General features: G+C 38.7%; 2 protein-coding genes across 6 annotated transcripts in view; one reads left to right on the top strand and one right to left on the bottom strand.

Moving 5' to 3' along the window:
• LOC144978514 (putative molluscan insulin-related peptide(s) receptor) overlaps positions 1 to 18,802 on the bottom strand; it is a 164,750-nt gene that overhangs the window by 104,081 nt on the left and 41,867 nt on the right. For 4 of the 5 annotated variants that reach the window (XR_013646521.1, XR_013646522.1, XM_078924688.1 and 1 more), the window contains exons 2-3: positions 17,127 to 17,218; positions 843 to 2,039 (exon numbers count right to left, since the gene is read on the bottom strand). Coding sequence is in view for 2 of the 5 variants with exons in the window: in XM_078924688.1 (XP_078780814.1) it covers positions 843 to 1,581 (739 nt within the window). In the remaining 3 variants the exon portion in view is untranslated. The remainder of the gene's footprint in view (positions 1 to 842; positions 2,040 to 17,126; positions 17,219 to 18,802) is intronic. The other variant, XR_013646523.1, reaches the window with a different exon arrangement.
• Positions 10,753 to 14,380, top strand: LOC144978973 (uncharacterized). The gene is made up of 2 exons (XM_078925592.1): positions 10,753 to 14,313; positions 14,363 to 14,380. The coding sequence occupies exons 1-2, from the start codon at positions 10,753 to 10,755 to the stop codon at positions 14,378 to 14,380; spliced, it is 3,579 nt and encodes a 1,192-aa protein (XP_078781718.1).

Below are 18,802 nucleotides of genomic sequence, written 5' to 3'. Positions count from 1 at the left end.
TTGACAATGCGGACGATATGTATTATTTTTCCATGTGCTCGAGTCATTGGTCACATTGCAAAATGTGCTCAAAATGACCTACATAATGATGGCCGGCGGAGCAAACCTCTGAAGTCTACATACGAGCTTTGCGCACATGCTTCATTTTATTGTGGGCGGTTAGACCTCTGGTGACATCGATGAAATAAAACATGGCGCGCAAAGCTCGTGTGTAGTAGATTTAGAGTTTTGATTCACCGATCGTGAAAATCGAGACTTCAGAGGTTTTTATCCGCCGACCATCGAAAACATTATGTTCACAGTTTTCGAAATATCCACAACGGAACAGGTCATTTTGTTCAGCTTGACCCATTGGTATATTATTTAGAACTGTCAAAAACTAAGCAAAGAGGAGTGTTTACAGTTGTTAGGAAATATGCAATCGTTGGACACAGCAGTATATATTTATTTATATATATATATATATATATATATATATATATATATATATATATATATATATATATATATATATATATATATATATATATATATATATATATATACTCCAGTTACTATACTATGCCCTATATTAAGTTATCTGGGGGGGGGGGGGTTGTACTTTTTCTTTTTGTACGGCGGGCGGGGGGGGGGGGGGGGGGAGGGGTTGTTTGTTTTTTATTTACTTTGGATATTACAAAGCTTTTGAAAAACATCTACTCTTAAGGTTATTGTGTGCCGAAACACGAAAACTATGAATTTGAGTCGCAAATCAACAGGTTGTTGCTATTTGTATGAAACAGAAAGGAAAAAAAAAACCCGTTAAAAATTAGGTGGAAAAAAAAAAACCCTAACTAACTCACCTCCATCGGCAGGACCTTCGTATCCTTCCTTGTATCTGGTAAATCGACATTCACCCGGGTTCACCGATTGGCCCGCCACCTCCACCGATATCAACAGCCCTGACGACATCAGGTGAAACACCAGTAATAACAAAATATGACTTAGCTTATTTATCACTCGAACGGGGTTTGAACAGGATGGTGGCGGGGCCGGTGATGATGACGATGATGACGACGATGTCGATGATGCTAGAAACGACGATAATGAAGAAGAGGTAATCCGAGAGATCCGAGAAGGTAAATCCGATAGTAACGACTCCGATGACGAAGGTGATGATGATGATGGTGACGATGATGGCAAAGACAGCAGGTGTCGCGATGATAATATAACTGTTGATGATGATGATGATGATGATGATGATGATGATGATGATGATGATGATGATGATGATATTGATGATGATAAAGGTTTAACCATTTTATCCTCTGTAGACGATAGTTGATGGTGAACGAATTGTTGAGGTTGTTGCTGCTGCTGCTGCTGCTGATGATGTTGATGATGATGATGATGATAGTGTTGGCGTTGTTGATGGTGGTGGTAGTGATCGCTTTGATGGCGATGTTGTCTCGTCGCGTTGGTATGGCTTTTAGCTTCCATTGGGAGAAATGTCTCTACGCTATCAACACTACGAGGGTGAGGATAACGATGACGAAGATGATGACGATTATTATTATTTCTATTCTTTAAGGTTCCCGTCATGGTCAAGGGGTGAATGACATGACGTAATATGCCGTCCAGGAATTTGCTACTGTTGCTGTTGTTGTTGTTGTTGTTGTTGTTGTTGTTGTTGTTGTTGTTGTTGTTGTTGTTGTTGTGAAACTGTTCCGATTCCGACCCCCTTTTTAACGAAAATTCAGGGGCCGGGAAAATGTTTTCACAAAATCATTATGAATAAAAAAGACTTCTATAGAAACAACGTAATAAAAGGTATTCAAACAGCAGTCCCTGTGTGGGAAGGCTGAGTTGAAATCACTCAGATGTCCCTGGGTGGGAAGGTTGGGTTGAAATCACTCAGATGTCCCTGGGTGGGAAGGCTGAGTTGAAATCAATCAGATGTCCCTTGGTGGGAAGGTTGGGTTAAAAATCAATCAGATGTCCCTGGGTGGGAAGGTTGGGTTGAAATCAATATATATCCGATGATGATATATTTGGGTGATCTGGATGGAGAAAAAAAAAGAGAGAAAAGAATATTTTAAAATGTCTTTACGCAATGAACTGATTTTTTTTTTTAAAGGGCTTAAATTATTATATTAACGTAATCGATAAATGAATGAATGAATGAATGAATGAATGAATGAATGAATGAATGAATGAATGAATGAATGAATGAATGAATGAATGAATGAATGAATGAATGGTATAACATAACAAAACATAAACCAAAAAACAAAAAACTAAACACAAAAAAATATCAAATACATATGAATAAAAATGAATACAACCACTTCAAGGAAGAGAAAAAAAAAAGGTACAAAATGCCAAAAACAAGGAAGGTTTCGAGCTCAGAATCCTTCTTCAGTCAAGTTTTGAAGGGGGGAAAGGATAAAAAAGTCGCGTTAGATAGCTTTAGAAAATGATTTGCTCTCAGCACGATTCAAACATGCCCCGAAGTCCTGGATATAGTACGTCCTAAGGAGCTAAACGTTCCTTTTCAACAATAGATTTATTGAGTCAAAGAGGCGAATGCAGCTCTGTAGCTGGAGCCAAATATTCGTATTTCTACGAAGTTTTCGTAGTACTATGCAGGTCTGATGTAGTAAACCACCAGCGACGCTAGGGCTGTGCCAGTAGTAAAACGCCTTTACTGAATACAACTAAGAGCCCATCACAGCAACGAATAACAAACGGTCATTGATGTCATGCGTTTAGGTAAAATACTCACACTATCCGCCAGCCGAATATAACACACAAAAACCTACGTGCAACTCCCAACATTTATACTCTAATCGATATAATTGAATCACCAAAATGGCTGTCTAAAAACAATAACAAAGAGCTGAATAACGTCAATTTCGTTCCCTCTATAGTCCAATTGGTTTCATGACTTATAAGAATGAACAAAACTCATAAATCACAACAATAAGCCACACCAATCGGACGACAGTCCCATAATATTATGAGTGGATTCGTGTGAATACATTACAAACTACTAAGTGTACACTGAGGAAATGGGGCTGGATTGGTCAGGAAGCCTGAAAGCAATATCACCAGGCAGGCTTTGGACTGAAACCTGCAAGGAAAGACGAGGAGGATTGGTCGACCAAAGCAAACATGGCGACGCAGAATTGAGACTGAGTTTGAAGGCAACCGGACAAACCTGGGCCCAGATAATGAAGACCTCTAGGCAGGCGTTGGACTGAAACTCCCAACGAAAGAGGAGGGTTGGTCGACCAAAGCAAACATGGCGACGCAGCATTGAGACTGAGTTTGAAGGCAACCGGACAAACCTGGGCCCAGATAAGGAAGACCTCCAAAAACCCGAGTCAGATGGAAGAGGTGCTGTTGTGGCCCTATGCTCCACAAGGAATCTAGAGACTTAATTCAGTCTAGTATTTCGACAAAGTCACTGATCAAGGGGACTGAAGCAGGTAGTAAACGAGCGACCCTCGAGGCTGTTCCAGAAGTAAACGCTGTCACTCAAGAAAGCTACCAGACCCCATCACATCAATGAAATTAGAGGGAACGAAATTGACGTGACACATATCTTTGTTGTTGTTTTTTAGACGACCATTTTGGTGATTAGTTATCACTAAAATTTCATAAATCAAGACTATAAACGTTCAATGTGACACGTATTATGTTTGTGTTTTGGAACGTTATATCTGGTTGGTGGATGGCGTAAGTATTTTCGCTAGACGCATAGCATTGATAAAAACTAGAGTCCATCATAGCAACGAATAATACACACAATACAGTGGTTATATTATAATAAAACAAGTAGGCTAAGTATGCGACTGTTAACATCTGTGATGTTGAAACAAAATCCTACTCATCCATACCCCCCCCCCCCCCCTCCCTTCCCGGGCAACCACCATCACTCCCACCCCCTTCAACTGAAATCGATACTGGCACAGTAGATATATGGTTTAACGAAATCGATTATTCACCATATACAGGTGTCACGCGTATTTAATATTATTGTAAAAAGTAAAATCGAGAACAGAGCGACAGTGTTAAAAGAAAAAGAAAATAACGTGAGCATTTCATACAGCTCGATATCCACTAAACGTGCTTAAACCTTGCTAAATATAGATAGTATGCAGATGACGTCACTCAGGCCTTTGTTATTGTTTTTGCCATCCGCGTTTGTGAGTTGTTCTCACTAAACTGTATTAACCAGACTATAAAAGTTCATGGTTACACATAGTTTGTGTGTTGGTCCGTTATACTTCCGGATGGCAATGTTGTGAACTCCTTGGCCAAGGGCATTCTATCTATAGTCTAACACCAACAAAGACATTTTTATTTAATTTTCATTTATTTACTTTGGAGAGAGAGAGGGGAGGGGGGGGGGGGGGGGGGGGGGTGAAATCATTTTTGGCTATAAAAGTTTGACTTTAATAAATCAACAGTACCCGATAACCCTCAATATGTTTTTAAGTTCTAAACGTTCTAACGTGTGGTTTAAGTAGTAAATTGTTTTGGACAGGTTATCTTAACTTAACCATCTGTTTACCAACCAAGGGGAAATTAATGGTCACATTCGCAGATATGCCAACTACTACGAAAAATTCGTAAAATTACGACATTTTGGCTCCAATTTTAGAATTTCATGAGCATCTCGAAGTCGTTGAAACTCATTGAAAATAAAAGTTGATTCCAGAGTGCAAAATTTTAAAGGATTTTGACGTGTTATTTGATCCTTGTGAGGGTGAATTGCTGGTCCATAAAGTTAGCTCTAGCTCTGCGGCTATGTGGTCTAGTGGTATCACACTCGCTTTCGGATAGGAAGGTCCTGGGTTCGAGCCTCGCTCGCTCGGCACTTAATTGAGTCCTTGGAAAAGGCTCTTTACTCACATTCTCTCACCACTCACCATACTCAGGTGTAAAATGAGTACCTGGCCGTCAACAGCGTTGTCTCTGTCGGAAAAAAAATTGTAATATCGCCTAAAAGGCGTCATGTCTCGTTCTACATGTGACGTGTTGCTGTTGGTCAGGGATATCGGGACCCTTTGTAAAGCGCTTTGAGCACGGTTAGTGGATATTGCGCTATATAAAAGTTCAAGTTGCTGTTTTTTAAATCTATTTTTATCTCCTTAAAACTGCGAATTTTAAAATGGTTCAACTAAGCAGATCTACTATCGTTGCGATGCAACCAACATTTTTCTCAGCCTAAAGCATTGTGTACACGGTACACAATACAAAGAAAATTTGTTTATTATAACACCTATTTTAAAAAATTGACACTGTGTTGTCGAGCTCATTATGCTGAACAATATTATTAAGTATAGATAGAATGAACTTGTTACTTTTCTGTTTGAGAAAGAAAAATCTAATTTAGTGAAGGATGGGTGGGAATATTCGGGGGAAATTCCGAAAAATGGGGGGGGGGGGGGGGGGGGGGGGGGGTCCCCCGATAGCTGGTAGAGCCCTCGTTTCCCTCGGAACTTTTTTCTGACCCCTCCCCTGTCCACCCAATAGTGAATGGGTAGCTGAGTCTTAGATTTGGTGGAAAGTAATATGCGATAAATTAGAGTCCTATCCAAAGGAAGCAATAATTGCTATTGTCCGTTTCACGCTATAGAAACCGGAATAAACTCCGGCTCCATGGGCCCAATGGCTCTGAAGGACGACTACTCCGACTGAGAAAAGATCAGGAGAGACTCAATTGACCGACCTCATCGATTCGCATATGTATATATTGAAGTGATAAATAAATGTTCTGGCCAGTCGTTGTTGTTATTATTATTATTACTTTGTTGTTGTTATTGTTATTATAGTTATTGTTATTATTGGTGTTAATATTGTAATTGTTGTTGTTCTTGTTATAGTCCTTGTTATCATTTTTTTTCGCATATGTATATATTGAAGTGATAAATAAATGTTCTGGCCAGTCGTTGTTGTTATTATTATTATTACTTTGTTGTTGTTATTGTTATTATAGTTATTGTTATTATTGGTGTTAATATTGTAATTGTTGTTGTTATTGTTATTATAGACCTTGTTATTATTTTTTTTCGCATATGTATATATTGAAGTGATAAATAAATGTTCTGGCCAGTCGTTGTTGTTATTATTACTTTTGTTGTTGTTATTGTTATTATAGTTGTTGTTATTTAATATTGTAATTGTTGTTGTTATTGTTATTATTGGTGTTATTATCGTTATTCTTATTATTGGTGTTATTATTGTTATTGTTATTGTTGTTACTGTTATTACTATTGTGATCGTTATTGTTGTTGTAGTTATTGTTATTATTGGTGTTGTTATTGTTAGTATTGGTGTTATTATTGTTATTGTTATTGTTGTTACTGTTATTATTATTGTGATCGTTATTGTTTTTGTAGTTACTGTTATTATTGGTGTTATTATTATTATTGTTATTATTGTTATTGTAGTTATTGTTATTATTATTGTTATTGTTGTTGTCGTTGTTATTGTTTTTATTGTTATTGCTATTATCATTGTTGTTGTTGTCGTTGTTGTTATTGTTTTTATTGTTATTGCTATTATCATTGTTGTTGTTGTCGTTGTTGTTATTGTTTTTTATTGTTATTGCTATTATCATTGTTACTGTTGTTGTTGCTGTTGTTAAATCGTTTTGTCAGCGTATAGCGTTGTCCTGTATAAATAGGCCTATCGATATTATTTATATCCAATAGCAGCAGCTGTCAGTTCAGTTGTCGTCAACAACAGCCCAGGATGACCGGCCTCGCCTACGACCGGACGGACCACACCACGAGACATAATTTATTTATCTCCAGTCATCTGTTATTTTTCACACGACATGCTGATTCAGCTGTGGTTGGCTTGGATGTTCATTTTTGTTTTGTCAGGCCAACCAAGTGAATGATAATGATAATAATAATAATAATAATAATAAATAATATATATATATAATAATAATAATATAATAATAATATAATAATAATATATAATATAATAATAATATATAATGATAATATATAATAATAATAATAATTAATAATAATAATAATAATAATCTATAATAGTAAGTAGTAGTAGTAGTAGTAGTAGTAGTAGTAGTAGTAGTAGTAGTAGTAGTAGTAGTAGTAGTAGTAGTAGTAGTAGTAGTAGTAGTAGTAGTAGTAGTAGTAGTAGTAGTAGTAGTAGTAGTAGTAGTAGTGTGTAATATATTAATAATAATAATAATAATAATAATAATAATAATAATAATAATAATGATGATGATGATGATGATGATGATGATGATGATGATGAGGATGATCCAACTAATGGGCATCCAAATGACTCCATCTTGAACTCTGCAATATTATACGAATGCTATGCGTTTAGTTTAAAAACTCATAGACCCGCCAGCCGGATATAACGTACCAACACATAAAACTGTTTGTAAACTAAAACCTTTGATTGACACAATTCAGTGAGAACTACTCATAAAAATAAAAACAATCACAAAGAGCTGAGTGACGTCGATTTCGTTTCTTCTATACACACACACACACACACACACTGCTGACAGAGCGTTTCTCTCTCCTCACTTTGGGGGGGGGGGAGGACTGATGGTATATATATATATATATATATATATATATATATATATATATATATATATATATATATATATATATATATATATATATATATATATATATATAGAGAGAGAGAGAGAGAGAGAGAGAGAGAGAGGGGGGGGGGGAGGGAGGGAGGGAGGGAGAGAGAGAAACAGAGGGAGAGAGAGAGGGTGTCACAAAACGCTTGTTGCCCGTGCTAGGTGAGCAATGATGCTTGTTTCCTGTTATGTTACCTTTGCGTGTCCGGTTATTTCGCCTTAAGTATTCAGTGTTGTTTTTTTTGTTTGTTTTCTTTTGTTGGAAAAAACATCGTTGATGAATATTAAATAGTCACCTTAATGACATTAGGATAGAGTGGCGCCGTTATGGGAGATAGAGAGATAGCGTGGCAGGGAGACTAGTCCCGTGACTATTGAGTAAAAAAGTTTCTTTAGTCTCGTAACTATTGTATAAGAAAGTTTTCTTAAAAGTCCCGGAAACCGGGTAGTTCGTTATCGGACTTTGGTGGAAACCTGACACTTTTGAGAATTGACTAAATAATAGAATGTCTTGACTGATCCTGAGTTATGTTAATTTATTGTCTATGACCATGGGTTGGGTAGACGAAGTTTTATTATATAGAAGAGAGTTTTACCAATTTTAGTCAGTCCATCACGATAGCCTGAACAGAGCAGAGACATGCTAGGTCCTCTCTGAGACTCACACAAGTCATTCCATTTTGAAGAAATTCACTTGGCTTGGGAATTAATATTAACTTTGTATATTAACCGCCAGTGAAATTTCGTTATTTGACGGCTCTATTAATGGTGTGTTTCCATTAATTAATTGTGATTTTAATGATAGTTTATGCTATAAGGTTTATGAGATTTATGATGTAAGATCATCAGCAGTGAATTTCCATGTGTACTACTATTGTGTATTTCTTCAGAATACAAATATTAAGATATTTTAATATCATGCTTGAAGTTTAAGGATAACAGATGTAAAGATTGATTAAAGAATAAAAGTTATCTACACTTATTTAGTCTCTGTCGTAAATAAATATGGAAATATTAATTTTGAGATAATTAAGAGTAATCGTCAATCTCTCTAGATTGAAATGATGTGCTAAGATAAGTCTCACTTATGAATAAGTATGGCACATGATTAAGTGTGAATATAGGATTATTGTATTAATCATGTATCTCTTTCTATACAGAATAGAGTCGGTTAGCCCCGGCTATAAACCAGACGTGATACCAGTAACATTTGTTTATTATCTTGAAAAACATTTTGGTTCCCTATTTATCGGGAAAACAATTTAATAAAAAAACATTTCCAACCTGGACTTAAAATAAAGTGAAATTAACAATTGAAAGAACTTGTGACAGAAAAGTGAACTGTGAACATGTTTGGACTCCTATAGATATAATAATACCGAAAGACATCGATAATGTGGTCAAGAATATCATCTTCACCTTCATCATCATTCACCATTCATTGCATGTCTGCGTATTAAGTAAGGTAAGGGGCCCCAACCTGTAGATTATTATTTGCATCATCACCATCATGCATCACCATCATTTTTGATATTTTGATATTTGATATATGTTGTCACACTTATAATTTGAATATTATTCTTTCTTCCCTTTTATTTTTCTTTAGATTTGTAATAAACAGTTATAAAATTATAATTCAATTGTCTTGCGATGTGCATTTAGTTTTATGTGTCGTGTGGAACCACCCTTAATGTCTCAAACCTAGGGTAAATAGCCACCGTACTCTGGCTTTGGGATCGTCACGTAGGTCAGTACCTTTGCCTGTACCTACATTGTGACATATTTTGGTGGCAGTGGTGGGATGATTCCTCCTTCACAGACTGGCACTTTGACAATTTTAATATATTTTATATCTGAACTAATCATCATATGTTATAAGTTCATATAAAGTTTATTCAAAGAAAACGAAAATGATTGGGCTGGGCTAACGTAATTTTTAAAAACGGATACTGATATAAATGTCAGAATAATTTCAAGGCTGTAATTGATTGTTGTAACATTGTTATGGATGGACTCACACCATTAGGTGTTTTACATGAGAGAGGGGTAGATAGACCCATAACATTATAGATCACGTTTATCACGGAGGTACTTGATGGTGGCAGCCAGGGTCAGTCTAGGACTTTGTTCAAGTGTCATCCGATTGAAAGTGATAGGACCCTAGAATCCGATCCAAGGGATGGGGTCAGAAAAAGTTGTTTAAAGCGTTTTAACGTGCGATAAGGTGCCGGCAATTTTTATTCTTATCGTATGGTTGGAAGCTTTCACTTTTGATTGTTAATTTGTTACAAAAGCAATAACATAATTACTGTTGCGGGCTACGAGCTAATTGTAATTGAGAGTCTAAGGGACTGCTCAATATGGTAATTCGGTAAATGTTGACATGTACTTTACAATTTTAAGAATATTGTGTTACGGGCTCTAAGCCGATGGTTGTTGAAAGTCATCTGGGCTTCGCAATTTAATGTGAGTAGTAAATCGATCAGGATTTACATTTTATTTGCAACAGTTGAAACGAGAGGCATAAGCGTCATTGGGTAGTGAGCTAAATGCGAATTATTGTTGAGTGTGAAACTCGTAAACGTACCCTGTTATCACTGATTTAATTTTGTCAACATCGGTAGAAAGGATAATTTAACGCTAAGTTGCAGTCTTATACTTTTGTTGATAAAATCGGTTGTGCTTAAAGTTAAGCCGGGCACAGTGGGTGAGCATAGCGTTTAACCACTGGGGCGTGACCACAGTGAGATTTCGTGTATGAGAGGCACGAATAGTCGAGTTATTATAAATAGAAGGTCGTGTTGAGAAATATTGGATGAAATTGTCTCAAGTATTGACATTGAAATATTAATGAAATTAAGAATTGAGGCGTTGTCATATTGAATGTATCTTATTGGCAGTTCGCAATAATATATATTTTTTGTTACATACTGCTCTTTGGCTTAAAAGTCATATCAGCTTGCAGAAATTTGGTTGTATTCACTTTGCGGTGGTTTCATACTGCGGTGTTGTCATCTGCTCTATTGTGTTGACCTATTGAAGCATTCTAGCTGTTTTCATTATCATTGATTTAATGATCTTATCGATAACTAAGTAACAAACAAAAAAATTTAATCATGTCTGATGTGGAGAAGTTGATTAAAGTAGGAGAAAAGCTTGAATTTTCTGGCCAAGAGTTAAATGATTGGGTGACAAAACAGTTGGCAGACCAAGATAGGGTGCGCCAAGAAGAGTTGGAGAAGTTGAAACTGGAGAGGGAGAAACTGCGCCAGCAACAACAACTTGTAGAAACGGAGCTGGAATTACAGAGATTAAGAACGGATCGTGATGACAGCTCGCCATCTCCTAGGTCTCCCTCAGTGTCAGAAAGTATTCGTCACGCAAGACCAGCACCAGTCAAGAGTCCTAGGCTTCCATGCTTCAATGACAAGTCAGACATGATTGACAGTTACCCGCTAAGATTTGAGAGATATGCGACGGTTAATGAATGGCCAGAGACGGACTGGGCTATTCATCTCTCCGCCTTGCTACAAGGAAAAGCATTGGAAGTTTATACGAGACTTGATGAAGATGAGGCGATGAATTATCAGAAAGTTAGGGATGCTCTGCTGAAGCGCTATAACTTGACGAAAGATGGCTTTCAAGAAAAGTTCAGGAAGAGTAGGCCAGAGGCAGGAGAAAGCATCGGTCAGTTTAGAACACGAATCCAGTCCTATCTTGAGAAATGGATACAGTTGTCAGAGAAGGATAAGAATTTGTCTACCGACCTGATTGACTTGTTCATGATGGAACAGCTGATGAATTCGTGTAACAAGGACTTGCTCATGTTTGTTAAAGAAAGAAAGCCTAGCACAGCCGATGATTTGGTGGATCAAATAGAAAAGTATGTTTGTGCTCACGGTGCAGCAGGGGCTTATGTGAAGTCCAGTTTCGATAGAAAAGCAGAACAACCTCCAGTCACCACGCAATATGCTGTCAACAGGACACCACTGACAAATAAGGACAGACCATCACAACAATTACAATGTCATCACTGCAGGAAATTTGGTCATAAAGCTCGGGACTGCAGGTCTCAGCGTGCGCTAGCTATTGGTAGTGGATGTAAGTTTTGTGGATTAAAAAATCATCATGAAAATGATTGTTGGCTACAACAAAGGATGGCGAGGGACAAAGTCAGGAGCACTGAAGCCCAGAAGAATCCGCAGATTCAGAAGAAATCGCAACCAAACTGTGCAAGTTATAACATAACAGATCCCAATCACTGTATAACCACAATTTGCGAAGGATACGTGGAAGCGCAAAAGATGCCAACTCGGAAAGGCTATCTAAATGGCGAAAAGGTGACGGTCCTACGCGACAGTGGCTGCAGCACTGTTGTTATAAAGAAGGGTTTGAGCAAAATTGTACCAGGGAAAGAGGATTATATGAAAATCAGCCTAGCAGATGGAACGTCCGTACAAGCACCATTGACAAAGGCTTACCTCGACTGTCCTTACTATACAGGAGAAATTGAAGCCGTCGAGATGGAATCCCCTTTGTATGATGTAATCTTGGGTAATATCCCAGGTGCTAAGTGTCCGGGTATTAAATGTGATGAGCAAATGATGGCTGTGGAGACACGAAGTCAGAAGCAGAAAGTAATCAAAGCATTGCGGACTCCAGCATCACTAGATATCGGGGTCACTGTTAAGGACCTAATCGACAAACAGGAAAAGGATGAGACTCTAACAGTTTGCAGAAAGTTGGCGGAAAATAGCGAACGTAGACACAGTGGTCGAAACAACACTACGTGGTTTGGTTTCGATAAAGATGTACTTTGCCGCTTTTTCCAGTCACCAACAAAATACCATGGAGATGTATGTAGGCAGGTAGTTGTTCCAGAGGAACTGAGAGAGACAGTAATGAGGCTGGCCCACGAGAGCATCATGGCTGGTCATCTCGCATCTAAGAAAACGAGTGATAGGATCTTGTTAGAGTTCTATTGGCCTAATCTTTGGGATGACGTGAATAGATTCTGTCGATCATGTGACACGTGCCAAAGGAGCGCACCCAAGGGTCAGACAACCAAAGTGCCTCTATCAAAGGTGCCTCTTATTGATGAGCCATTTAGTCGTGTTGCAGTGGACATCATTGGGCCCGTCATACCATCTTCAGACAGAGGAAATCGGTACATCCTTACTCTAATGGATTATTGCACACGATTTCCAGAGGCGGTGCCATTAAAGTCAATAGATACAGAACACGTGGCTGAGGCATTAGTCGATATTTTTAGCCGTACTGGAGTGCCAAGGGAAACGCTACATGACAATGGAACTCAGTTTACTTCTGACATGATGAATGAAGTTTGTCGCCTTCTCTCCATGAAACAGCTCACCACATCACCGTACCATCCGCAATGTAATGGTTTAGTTGAGAGGATGAATGGAACTCTCAAAGGAATGTTAAAGCGACTCGCCAATGACAGACCAAAAGACTGGGACAGATACATCAACGCCGCTCTCTTCGCTTATAGAGAGGTACCGCAGGAGTCTCTTGGATTCTCGCCATTTGAACTTCTATACGCAAGACCTGTGAGGGGCCCTATGACAATACTCCGAGAACTTTGGACAGGTAACATCACGGATGAGGAAGTAAAGACAACCTATCAATACGTGGTGGACCTGCGCGCAAAGATGGAGAAGGTTATTGAGGTCGCCCACGACAACCTGAGAAAAGCCTCGGGACGATACAAATCACACTTCGACCGGAAGGCTAAAGCAAGAACGTTTGATAAAGGAGAAAAAGTGTTGCTCCTTTTGCCTACGAAAGCAAACAAGCTTCAACTGAAGTGGATGGGACCATTTACGGTCATCAAAAGGATAGGCGACAACAATTACACCATTGATATGGGTAAATATCAGAAGACCTATCATGCCAATATGCTGAAAAAGTATTGGGAACGGGAGTCTCCTGAATCGCCTACACAAGACATCGGAATACTTGGAGTAGCTACAGCTACAGTGATTGATGAGCTGGAGGACGCTGAAGACCAGTTTGATTATTGCGTACCGAGAATAGAGACACCGGCTCTTACACAAACGGAAACATTTAAAGATGTGCAAATATCAGAAGAACTTGACGACAGCCAAAGGAAAGAACTGGTGACACTGTTGAAGAAATTTCAAGATGTTCTGACAGATGTACCAGGCAGAACATCTGCCAATATTTATGACATCAAACTTACAAGCTCAGATCCAATACGACGGAAGCCTTACCCTATACCACAAGCACTCCAAGCCGAATTCAAAGAGGAAGTGAAAGCAATGCTGACCGCTGGAATAATTGAGCAGTCTGATAGCGCGTACTCGTCACCTCCAATCATAGTGAAAAAGAAGGACGGCAAAAATAGAATTTGCGTAGACTACCGCCGGGTCAATAACTATACAGTATTTGATGCTGAGCCAATGCCTCGTCTTGATGAACTGTTCCAACAAATAGGACCAGAAAGCAGGTTCGTGAGTAAGATTGATTTATGTAAAGGATACTGGCAGTTGCCCTTGTCTGATGCCTCAAAACCAATAACAGCCTTCCCAACAGAGCTTGGACTGATGCAGTTTCGGGTCATGCCGTTCGGGTTACAATGTGCACCGGCAGCCTTTAGCAGAATGATGCGGAAAGTCATTCAAGACGTTCCAAATGTCAAGAATTATATTGACGATATTATTGTGCATAATTCGTCGTGGCAAGAGCATCTTAGGAGCGTAGAAACCGTATTAACGAAATTGAGGAATGCTGGCTTGACAGCAAAACCATCAAAGTGCTCAATGGCGCAATCGGAAGTGGAATTTCTAGGTCATCGGATAGGAAATGGAAAGATGTCTCCGACGATTGATAAGGTTGAAGCGATCCAGAAGGCGAGCAGACCTCAAAACAAGACCCAAATGAGAAGCTTTCTTGGTCTTACATCCTTTTACAGGAGATATGTACCGAACTTTGCTGCTATCTCAAGTCCACTGTCGGATGCAACTCGGAAGAATATGCCAAATAGAATTGCTTGGGAAGAGCCTCAACTGAAAGCGTTTGAGAAACTAAAAGCTGTGTTAACATCGGAGCCTGTCTTGTGCTTGCCAGACTTTAACAAGCAATTTATTTTAGGGACCGATGCATCAAACACAGGTCTAGGCGCTATATTAATGCAGGAACATGAGGGCGAAAAGAAGCCAGTATTGTATTTGAGTCGGAAACTTCTGGCAAGAGAACAGAATTACAGTGTCGTGGAGAAGGAATGCTTAGCTCTCGTATGGTCTGTGAAGACTTTGAGCTCATATCTAATTGGAAGAGAGTTCATTGTGTAGACGGATCATGCTCCACTATTATATCTGAATAGGGCAAAATCGGAAAATGGTAGACTAATGAGATGGGCTCTGTTGCTCAATCAGTTTAGATTTAATCTAAGAGCTGTAAAAGGTTCAGAAAATCATGGTCCAGACTTCCTTTCTAGAGTCTGATCAAGCGGTTTTGTTAAAGATGGACCAAAGTCAGATGGACTTAGTTCTTGAAGAGGGAGAGAATGTCACAAAACGCTTGTTGCCCGTGCTAGGTGAGCAATGATGCTTGTTTCCTGTTATGTTACCTTTGCGTGTCCGGTTATTTCGCCTTAAGTATTCAGTGTTGTTTTTTTTGTTTGTTTTCTATTGTTGGAAAAACATCGTTGATGAATATTAAATAGTCACCTTAATGACATTAGGATAGAGTGGCGCCGTTATGGGAGATAGAGAGATAGCGTGGCAGGGAGACTAGTCCCGTGACTATTGAGTAAAAAAGTTCCTTTAGTCCCGTAACTATTGTATAAGAAAGTTTTCTTAAAAGTCCCGGAAACCGGGTAGTTCGTTATCGGACTTTGGTGGAAACCTGACACTTTTGAGAATTGACTAAATAATAGAATGTCTTGACTGATCCTGAGTTATGTTAATTTATTGTCTATGACCATGGGTTGGGTAGACGAAGTTTTATTATATAGAAGAGAGTTTTACCAATTTTAGTCAGTCCATCACGATAGCCTGAACAGAGCAGAGACATGCTAGGTCCTCTCTGAGACTCACACAAGTCATTCCATTTTGAAGAAATTCACTTGGCTTGGGAATTAATATTAACTTTGTATATTAACCGCCAGTGAAATTTCGTTATTTGACGGCTCTATTAATGGTGTGTTTCCATTAATTAATTGTGATTTTAATGATAGTTTATGCTATAAGGTTTATGAGATTTATGATGTAAGATCATCAGCAGTGAATTTCCATGTGTACTACTATTGTGTATTTCTTCAGAATACAAATATTAAGATATTTTAATATCATGCTTGAAGTTTAAGGATAACAGATGTAAAGATTGATTAAAGAATAAAAGTTATCTACACTTATTTAGTCTCTGTCGTAAATAAATATGGAAATATTAATTTTGAGATAATTAAGAGTAATCGTCAATCTCTCTAGATTGAAATGATGTGCTAAGATAAGTCTCACTTATGAATAAGTATGGCACATGATTAAGTGTGAATATAGGATTATTGTATTAATCATGTATCTCTTTCTATACAGAATAGAGTCGGTTAGCCCCGGCTATAAACCAGACGTGATACCAGTAACATTTGTTTATTATCTTGAAAAACATTTTGGTTCCCTATTTATCGGGAAAACAATTTAATAAAAAAACATTTCCAACCTGGACTTAAAATAAAGTGAAATTAACAATTGAAAGAACTTGTGACAGAAAAGTGAACTGTGAACATGTTTGGACTCCTATAGATATAATAATACCGAAAGACATCGATAATGTGGTCAAGAATATCATCTTCACCTTCATCATCATTCACCATTCATTGCATGTCTGCGTATTAAGTAAGGTAAGGGGCCCCAACCTGTAGATTATTATTTGCATCATCACCATCATGCATCACCATCATTTTTGATATTTTGATATTTGATATATGTTGTCACACTTGTAATTTGAATATTATTCTTTCTTCCCTTTTATTTTTCTTTAGATTTGTAATAAACAGTTATAAAATTATAATTCAATTGTCTTGCGATGTGCATTTAGTTTTATGTGTCGTGTGGAACCACCCTTAATGTCTCAAACCTGGGGTAAATAGCCACCGTACTCTGGCTTTGGGATCGTCACGTAGGTCAGTACCTTTGCCTGTACCTACATTGTGACAGAGGGGCAGAATGAGAGAGAGAGAGAGAGAGAGAGAGAGAGAGAGAGAGAGAGAGAGAGAGAGAGAGGGAGGGAGGGAGGGAGGGAGAGAGAGAGAGAGTAAGGAGGGAGAGAGAGAGGAAGAGAGAGAGAGAGACAGAGAGAGAGAGAGAGGGGGAGAGAGAGAGAGGAAGAGATAGAGAGACAGAGAGAGAGAGAGAGAGAGAGAGAGAGAGAGAGAGAGAGAGAGAGAGAGAGAGAGAGAGAGAGAGAGAACAACGACGGTAACTTCTCATATTAAGGCTGAGTTAATGACCTGTAGTCCAACTGACTGACTGTTTACCATTACAATAGCTTGCAATTTGTTAGAATGTTTATGTGAGTTGTGTGGACACACCAATCTGGCATCTGAAGAGAAAAATATTTTAAAGAAATTGATTAATTAAATAACCAATTGATTAATAATAATAATAATAATAATAATAATAATAATAATAATAATAATAATAATAATAATAATAATAATAATAATAATAATAATAATAATAATAACTGGTACCTGGCCGTTAACAGCGTTGTCTCTGTCTGAAAAATTTTAATATCGCCTAACAGACGTGTCTCATTCTACATGTTACGTGTTGCTGTTGGCCAGGGACCCCCTGTAAAGCGCTTTGAGTACGTTTAGTGGATATTGCGCTATATAAAAGCTCAATTTTAATACGCCCTTTGACACAGTACCGTTTGATGCTGTCGCATGGTTACCCCCTCAAACAAACGTCTGATGTCAACAGGAAGGATAACCCATGTCAAAAGTGAGCAAATTTGGGGTCAATAAAATTTTGCTAGAGGAATTTTAAAAAGTCTAAAAATAAAACAAAATAAAGTGCCAAAAGCGGAGCTCCAACCCAGGAACATTCTGGGTCGCAGTAGTCCAATTCCTTGACAACTCACGCCCCCCCCCCCCCCACCCCCCTGCCACCAGGTCCGCCTCCGCTACATTCCGGCTCCACATAGCCCTATTTGCTCGGATCTGAACGACTCGTTGTAGTTGGCGATTCGGAGTAGAAGTGTGCACGAATGAAGAAGGAGCCTGTCAACCTTTCCTACTGTATAGAACTTTAAAATGGTGAACTGGTACAACATTTCTTGTTACTACCGATAAATTCAAGACGATTTTGTCAGCGATGGAGAGAGAGAGAGAGAGAGAGAGAGAGAGAGAGAGAGAGAGAGAGAGAGAGAGAGAGAGAGAGAGAGAGAGAGAGAGAGAGAGAGAGAGAGAGAGAGAGAGAGAGAGAGAGAGAGAGAGAGAGAGAGAGAGAGATTGGGGTCAGCAGAAGACCGATCTCCCAACATTGATGGAAGACGTTCCCCTGCCCTGAGGGTTCCTCCACCCACCGGAGTAGAGAAGCCATTCTACCTAATTTCGTTTCGACATTAAGACACATATTCAGTTGTTTCCGGCCGGGTAATATTATTACTCGTAATATAGTCAGGCCAGCAGGGGCCTTCATGCTTTTGGAGAGATGCCTTGATCTAGAACTAGGAAAAAAGGAGGGTGGGTGGAGGGGAGGGGTCATTTGTGACCTGGAGAGAGAGAGAGAGAGAGAGAGAGAGAGAGAGAGAGAGAGAAGATATATGGATGGATAGATAGATAGATAGATAGATAGATACGGAGAGAGGGGAGAGAGAGGAAAGAGAGGGGAGAGAGAGAGAGAGAGACAGGGGAGGGAGGGAGGGAGGGAGAGGGAAAGGGAGAGAGAGGGGGGGGAGAGAAGATATATGGATGGATAGATAGATAGGTAAGGAGAGAGAGAGAGAGAGAGAGAGAGAGAGAGAGAGAGAGAGAGAGAGAGAGAGAGAGAGAGAGAGAGAGACGGTATAAGATCGGGTTAATTTTTAGACGCTAAGAATTTGATACATGCTTAGCAAAATAAATAACGCACCACTTTTTGAACTGGTGTAACTTTAATAAGTTCTGTCTCGATGGCAAGG

Source organism: Berghia stephanieae, chromosome 8 (assembly GCF_034508935.2).
Source record: "Berghia stephanieae isolate SIO BIC M18660-M18661 chromosome 8, UCSD_Bste_1.3, whole genome shotgun sequence".
Lineage (NCBI taxonomy): Eukaryota > Metazoa > Mollusca > Gastropoda > Nudibranchia > Aeolidiidae > Berghia > Berghia stephanieae.
This window is presented reverse-complemented; position numbering and strand designations above follow the sequence as displayed.